At 37.8% G+C, this 8,208-nt stretch overlaps 1 protein-coding gene across 2 annotated transcripts; it reads left to right on the forward strand.

The window, feature by feature from the left end:
- Positions 1-186: 186 nt before the first annotated feature.
- On the forward strand, positions 187-4,253 carry LOC149018237 (uncharacterized). 2 transcript variants are annotated; one of them, XM_089154314.1, is made up of 6 exons: positions 187-532; positions 1,024-1,940; positions 2,166-2,693; positions 2,788-2,898; positions 3,039-3,457; positions 3,570-4,253. In XM_089154314.1, exons 1-6 carry the CDS (start codon positions 444-446, stop codon positions 3,780-3,782), a joined length of 2,277 nt encoding a protein of 758 aa, XP_089010440.1. In that variant the 5' UTR covers positions 187-443; the 3' UTR covers positions 3,783-4,253. The 2 variants fall into 2 exon arrangements, with proteins under 2 accessions (XP_089010440.1, XP_089010439.1); XM_089154313.1 differs by having other exon boundaries at positions 446-532; positions 1,020-1,940.
- The last annotated feature ends 3,955 nt before the right edge of the window (positions 4,254-8,208 follow it).

Consider the following 8,208-nt stretch of genomic DNA (forward strand, 5'->3'; position numbering starts at 1 on the left):
TAATTGGACATTCATCAAACCATTACTTAGATTTCTTGGTGGCACACCATAAATTAGCAATGAAAAAACATAAAAGTAAATATAATTTTTGAAACTTAGGAAAACATTTTCATAAATCTAACCAAAACTTAAAAGACTTCTAAACTCAGGTCTGTATATTTTGATCTTTGGTAGTTGGCACGCCTAGCTAACCCATTGATTGTCACTCAGTCCCATATATGTATCTAAGTTCTGATTTTGTCCTCCATTTTTACACAGCAAGAGTAATTGGAATGCTAAAAAGTAGAAACAGAGAAGCAGAGAAGATGCAGCAAAACCAGTGCAAAGAATGCTGAGTAAAGGCACTTCAAGAAACTTCAAGTAAAAGAACTTCAAGAAGCTAAAGAAGCTTCACGAAAAGTGATTCAAGAAGGTCGTCTGAAGAAAAAGGTGCTTCAAGATAAATGTATAACTCAACATTAGATATTGGTTTAGCTCCCTCTCTCTTGCGCGTGCGCTCTGGCTCTCGATCTTGCTATCCATTCTCTAACAGGTTAACAGACATGTAACTTGGTTCTCCATTTTATTTTCGGCAGGTTTTCTATATGAAATAGTTTTGTGTTAATGAAATCTTGTCCATCTTCTTTTGATCAATAGGGTTTCTCAACAATATGTCAGTCTTGATGAGTTCTTGGGCTAAATAATCATCTATTCTTTATGGCCAAAGTCATGTTAAGTAAAATCTTTTAGTGTTTGTAGCTTTATTTCAAGGAAAATTGCTTGGGAATTGTGTAATTAATGCACAGCAGCTGCAGCAAACAGTCAAGATCTCGACCAAGATTTCGATCTATTGAAGTGCCCTAAGATTTGCTTATTATTGTTACAGTGCTAATGAACTACCTTTGAGTCTAGTTATTTGTGTTCTGATGAAGCATAAGATGTCTTGGTGGTTGCTGGAATTTTACTTTAGTGAATATATAGCATGAGCTCTGTGATCTTGTTGTGTTGTTGTCTTGTTTGACAATTTCAATTTTTGCTAGGTAGGGTCCGTCCAAGAAAAATGAATTCTGAAGTAGCAGACACTGAAGCAACTTTAAACTCATCAGAAAATGGCTACCAGAGGTGGAAGACTGACTTGATGAATAAACCAGAGATAGAGCGCATGTTGGAGATAACACACTTTGTGATGCTCCTTCCAAAGCTGATAAAGCTAAACGTGAGCATTCTGGAAACTGACTCCATTAATCAAAACTGGCTCATGAAACAATATCTTCTTGAGCTGATCAAGTTGAATATTGAACTGGAACCATCTGTTTTCCTTCAGTTTGCACCCAATCTTGAAGCGTATTCTGAAAACCTTGATCTACTTTTGGCTACATTATGTCGTGGTGTTCACACTGATACCCCACATGGTCCACCTCATATTTTGAGCCGTACCTATGGCCTACTTGAGGAAGTTAAGGATAACGTTGAACAAGTAGAATTTGTTCCTAAGTTGATTGAGGTCCAAAGGTTCATCCAAGATCACCATGAGCAGTTCCAAGCTGAATTAGATGATGTTGGGTCTCATATGCATTCAAACAACCTAAAACAGGACCTGATCAAGCATATTGTCGATTTGGTTCAAGTCGGATTCCATCCGACTACCTCTAAATCTAATATGTACCTAGCCCAGCGGAACCTTGTGCTGCTGAACAATATCATCAGTTCAATCAATCAAGAATCTCAATTCCCAAATTCTGGGTCACCTAGATTTAAGGAACTGGTTGAATTGATCCCAGAAATTGATGTTATGTCCTTGGAGCAAGGGGATGATACTGATTGGGAGAAGATTAATTCAGACGCTGCAATGAGCATTCAAAACAGTTCTCCAGAACAAAAGCTTTATATTGACATAAAAGACTCATTCAGCAACATCTGGGATCTGGCAGGTGCCATATACAAGGAAACTCATCGTGAGGGTAAGACTAACTTGTGTTGTAATCAAATAAATTCTCAAATAATATTTGCTTGTTATCTCTATTATACATGGGGGCAACTGACTTTACAGGTTTAAAAGGTTTTTAATTCCTTTAATTCCTTATTTTCATTTATTATTTCTTATAAAGTTGGCTTTTTTATTAAAATAATAATAATAATAATAATAATAATAAAAGATAAATTCCATCTTGCATGCATGCATGCAGGGGAAAGGGTTGACAAAAAGTACACGTGGTGTGGATCCTTTTATGATGCTATTCTCAATGATGATTTGGAGAAAATTGAGAAATTCCTCAAAGATTATCCAATAGCTTTGACTGCCAAGATTACAAAGGATGGATACACAGCTCTTCATGTTGCATTAAAAGAAAGGAAGAAGAGAATTGCAATGAAGTTGTTAGCAAGACTGAGGCAAAATAACAAGGATAGGATCCTAGAAAAGCAGGACATACAGGGCAAAACGGCTTTATACATTGCTGCTTTAGGGGATTTCCAGGATATTGCTAAGAAACTGGTGGAAATGAACAATAAGACACTGCTAATAGCTTGTGAAGACGAAGCCTATCCATTTCCACTTTTTGTGGCTGTCAAGCATGGTAACAAGCAAATGTCTAAATATCTTTACGTAAAGATGAGAGAAAACATTGAGGAGGAAACAATGAAGTCTTCTTTTGAGGAAAGAAAAGGAAAGTGGGCTTCACTTCTTGGTGAATTGATTTATAATGATGATTATGGTAAGAAAGTCAAACACGATAGAAACTGAAAATGAACCTTGTTTCAAAACATTCTTCATTCAAATTTGTTATTTATCTGTATCAATTTTTGCAGATCTAGCTTCACGCATAATCCTTGATTACCCCAATTTAGCGCTCACAACAGACAAATCTGGTAAGGAGGAGACATGGACACCCCTATTTGAACTTGCTCAAAGGCCTCTAGGTATGTATCTCCATTATTAGGAAGAAAAAAATAAATGAAGTATAGCAATCTAGTTAGTGAAGAGATTCAAGGTTAACCCACAAATCATGTATTGATCTTGGATATATAGTTTATTCCATTCATATGTGTCAACATTGCAGTTATCAAAAGAAAGTTTCATCCTGATACTCCTTCAAAAGCTTCAGAGTTATTGAAAAATATCATTTCCGAAGTTAAGGATTTGGAATCACAGGAGCCCACATTGAAGGCTGCACTTTTCAAAGCCGTGGAGGTTGGAAATGTTGATTTTGTTACCAAGGTCATTGATCACCTTCCTCTAGCAGTGTCATGGCTCAATGATCAATATCGAAATATTTTTCACATTGCCATCAGCCACCGCCAAGAGAAGATTTTCAACCTCATATACAAGTTTGACCCACAAAGGAATGAGCTTTCAGGTTTATCAGATAAGTCAAATAATAACATGTTGCATTTAGTTGCAGAATTGGCTTCCCAAGATAAACGCAATAAAGTCCCTAGTGCTGCTCTTCAACTACAACGGGAGCTACAATGGTTTCAGGTTATTTTCTTTCCTTCCTTCCATTGCCCCCCTATCTCTCCATTAATTCATTATTCATTGTTAATCTTCAGCTTGCTTAATTACATTTTTCTTTTTTCTTTTTTCATTTTAGGCTGTGCAAAAAATAGTGCCAAACATTTATACGAAAAACCAAAACTTGGAAAACAAAACACCAGAGGAAATATTAGCTGATTCAAAGCATGAGGACTTAAGGCGAGAAGGGGAAATCTGGATAAAGAGTACAGCACAATCGTGTTCAGTTGTTGCAACACTTATCACTACAATTATGTTTGCAACAGCCTTCACTCTACCATTGTGGGAATGACCAAACTGGCCGCCCTCTCTTATTGCGAAGGACTCCTTTTATAATCTTCATAATACTTGATGCTGCGGCACTTTGTTTTTCGTGCACCTCAGCATTGATGTTCCTAGCCATCCTAACTTCTAGTTGTGCACAAGAAGATTTCCTCTCATCTTTGCCAAATTTGTTGATCGGTGGACTTCTCAACTTATTTTTCTCTATGGCAGGAATGATGCTTTCCTTTGGCGTTACAATTTATATCAATACCTATAACCAATATATTTGGTTGGCTATTGGAGCTATAGTTGCATGTGTGATACCAATTTTCACATTTGGTCATACAATGTTTCCCTTATTCAAGGAGTTATTAAGGACTAACTTTCTACCCCCTATTGGAAAAAGAAAAGAAAAATAAGGATCATGCATGTCTAGCATGATAGTATAATTTTGTGGAGCAATAGAAATGTATGAATTGGTGTAAATTATGGAATTTTAGCAAGGTTGGATTTTTTATTACTTCTGCTTCTAATTTATCTCCATTAAATCCAAATTAATGTTTTAATTTATATTACTTCACCTTTGTATTTGCAACCATATGTCTACATCTGCCATAAGGCCGAATTTTAAACAAAGAAGTAATATAATAATATTTTACATAAAATGCCAGGATGTGGTTACATATGAGCGCCGTTATTGGTATACATATAGTGATGCCTCCTCAAAACTACGCCGTTATAGCACCATCGTAAGTGCCCTAAAGACCCCTTCTCTTGTAGTGTAACCATCTTGACTTTTAGTTGTGTAAGAAAAGATTTGCTCTCATCTTTGCCGAATTTTTTGATCCATGGACTTCTCAACCTATTTGTCTCTATGGCGGCAATGATGATTTCCTTTGGCTTTACAAATTATAATATTGCCCAAAGTCAATAATCAATATATGTGGTTGTTTATTGCAATTATAGTTACATGTGTGATATCGATTTTCACATTTTGTTTATACAATGTCTCCCTTATATGCTTGTTAAAAAATACATTTATTTTCCAGCTTGGAAAATGAAGTAGGGAATTAGGGTCTCACATGTCTCACATAATGGTAAAAATTGTATAAAATAGAAATGTATGTAATGCTTTACATTAAAGAACCCTTGTAAGTTTGGATCTTTGATTAATTCTATTGTTGATTTGTGTCCATTAGACCCATATAAATGCTTTAACTGATATTACTTCACATTTGTATGTACCATAAAGCTGAACTTCAAATTGGTTGCAGACTAGGAGGTATTGTCAATGATCAGTTAACGTAGTTATTACAATCTAAATTTTTATGTTAATAGTGGTGTTTATACGAAAACGCCAGCATGGATGCACACATCGTTATTGGTATACATAGAGAAGCGTTTTCTCAAAACGCCGTTGTAGTACCATCATAAATGCCACTATAGTCCCCTTTTCTCGTGGCGATTTGTTTATACAATGTCTCCCTTACTTATCTACTTGTTAACAACTAAATTTCTTCTCTACCTTTGGAAAAGGAAATTGAGAACTAGGGTCATGCATGCCTTGCATAATAGATAGAAATGCATGTAATGCTTTGCATTAAAGAACTGTAGCAAGTTTGGATCTATGATTATTTCTATTGCTGATTTGTCTCCATTAAACCGATATTAATGTAAAAACAAATATGACTTCACATTTGTGTGTGTGTAACTATATGTGCCATAAGGCCATATTTCATACGGATTGTAGACTAGGAAGTAATATCAGTGATCAAGTTACATCATGATTCGTATTTTCATGTTACGTAGTTTCCATTATTTGATGGTCCGTGGACTTCTCTTTCTATTATCTCTATAGAAGCAATAATGATTTGCTTTACAACTATAATTATAGACTTGTTAAAAACTGCATTCCTAACCAACGGGGGTTGGTCCAAGTGGTAAGCAACTTGGTCCGCTTAAGCAAGGTTCCGGTATCGAAACCTTGTGGATGCAAAAAATGCCCGCTGGGAGACTCACCCACCACAGCCAGGTGTGCGACCCGGGTCGAACACCGGAATACCGGAAACCTTGTGGATGCAAAAAATGCCCGCTGGGAGACTCACCCACCACAGCCAGGTGTGCGACCCGGGTCAAACACCGGATTAGTCAGGGCAAAGCCTTGGAACCGGGGTTGGCAACCAAAAAAAAAAAAAAAAAAACTGCATTCCTTTCCATTTTTGGAAAAAGGGAAAAAGATTAGGATCACACATGTCTTGCACAATAGCAAAAGTTGTGTGAAATACCTTATGAAAATGTATATAAGGTATTCTATTAATTAATTCTATTGTTAATTTGTGTCCAATAAACCCATATAAATGTTTTAATTGATATTAATTCACAAGGTTTAAAAAATGATATTAATTGACATCTGTTTGTTTGTAGTTGTAAGTGCCAAGGTCTAAGTTCAAACTATTGCAAACTAGGAATACTAATATAAGTGATCAATTTACACTTGAAGATTCCTCTCCGCCGTCAAGTAGGCTTGCTTGATTGGAAAGACTAGCATCTTTAGTGAAGAGGTCACGGGTTTGGCTCTTGCTGATGGCATATCTAATATCCCCATCCCCTATAAATAAAAAGTGCCTTTATACCACGCCCCCCCCCCCCCCAAAAAAAAAAAAAAAAAAAAAAAAAAAAAAAGAAGAAAGATTCTTCCCCGCCAATATGACAAAAGAATGTTTTGACATGCATGTGTCTTTTGAATCAAGGTTTAAAGTATCTACACATCATTTTATCTTGACTGATACGTATCAGTATCGTTGGTGTTGTGTAGAGCATATAGCCCGAGCGGCCCCTCGGGAGAGACACATACCCCCACTCGAGTAGGTGTGTCCCCCTCCCTCAGGAGATTCAGAGAACCCCCTCGAGAGAGACACACACCCCCACTCGGGTAGGTGTGTCCCCCTCCCTCAGGAGATTTCAGAGAACCCCCTCGGGAGAGACACACACACCCACTCAGGTAGGGGTGTCCCCCTCCCTTAGGAGATTCAGAGAACCCCCTCGGGAGATACACACACCCCCACTCGAGTAAGTGCGCTCTCTTCCCTTAAGAGCCAAGCTTGAAGTAAGTTCGAGAAGACCTTCAAGACTAAGTCAAAAGAGTTAGTTACAGATAACTACTCAACATATCTGTTCCGAGAATTGGAGAGATGAATAAGCGAATAACGGCTCTATCAGGCCTGTTGATTCCTAAAATATCTCACCCACTCTTCAACTGAATATGCGAAATCCGAGGAAACGCCGCCTCCAGGTATCTTCTATATAAACCCTCCACAAGGAGCAAGGTACGAGATTCATCTTACCAGTTACTCACTACGCCTTGAGAACTCTCTCAAGGTCTTCTATTGTTGCCTAGACTAACTTGGGCGTCGGAGGCGGTTCCCCGGCCAAGACTTGGCCGGCCCGTTCTTGTTTTCTTTGTGAGTGCAGGCATCTCAACCATTCTCATTCGGCTGTAGAAGTCTTAAGGTGGTCATCCAAGTATCCGGCTCTTGAAGAAGTTCTAGACGCAACAGTTGGCATGTCATATGATACAAGCCGATACATAAATGGATTTAAATTTTTTTTAATATATTTTCCCATGTCTATCAAGTCTCAATAAAACACCAGATTTTTCATCTTCACCATCCATATCCATTGGTTTTGGTTCCAAATCCAATATTCTCTACTTGGATGACCCACAACTGTTTTCTACTAGCATTTCGGGTTCTCGGACTTCAAAAATGGGTTTTGTTTGGATTATGGGGGGATTTCACATCCTCCCTCCCTCTCTAAAAAGAAATTTTATCCTTGAAATTGAAGCATACATGGGTTTCCAAAGAGGTAAGGATATTTTGCTTTCATTTCATTATCCTTCTCCCAAGATGCTTCCTCGGGGGTGTGATTCTTCAATCAATTCTTAACCAATGATATGGTCTGATTACGCAACTGTTGATCCTTCAATCCAATATTTATGTTGGTTCTTCTTCATAGGTGAGATCCGCATCTAGACTTTTGGGTTCTTACTATAAAAGGTGTTTTATATTCTCCACACATTCCCACAACATTATATATGGAACACATCATACACACCAGCCAATGATCATGGTAAAGCTAAACAATATGCAAGTGGTCCAACCTTTTCAATAGTCTCATATGACCCACAATTCGACCGAACTAGGGGTCACGACAAAGGTATAATGATATTAGTCCTCTCATCAATCAATGCTGGAGATTAGGGACACTCTCTCACCACGACCATTGGCATGAGAACTGGTGCATGTTAGGGAAATACCAAGCCCAATGCAAAGTCATCTACTTAATCACATCGTTCTAGGTACAGATACCTCCCCTATGGCACCGACCAACTCGGTTCATTATCCTTCCCTATCTAGGGTTAAGACATCCTATGATGCTGACTAACTCGGACTACG

This window comes from Hakea prostrata, chromosome 4 (assembly GCF_041222555.1).
Source record: "Hakea prostrata isolate BN-2017 chromosome 4, UWA_Hpros_2, whole genome shotgun sequence".
NCBI classification, from domain to species: domain Eukaryota; kingdom Viridiplantae; phylum Streptophyta; class Magnoliopsida; order Proteales; family Proteaceae; genus Hakea; species Hakea prostrata.

Excerpts from the sequence above, each read along its gene's own strand:
- LOC149018237 (XM_089154314.1), top strand. The coding sequence starts at position 444 with ATGTATAACTCAACATTAGATATTGGTTTAGCTCCCTCTCTCTTGCGC. Across the intron at positions 1,941-2,165 it reads CAAGGAAACTCATCGTGAGG|GGGAAAGGGTTGACAAAAAG; the intron begins GTAAGACTAACT and ends GCATGCATGCAG. Across the intron at positions 2,694-2,787 it reads GATTTATAATGATGATTATG|ATCTAGCTTCACGCATAATC; the intron begins GTAAGAAAGTCA and ends CAATTTTTGCAG.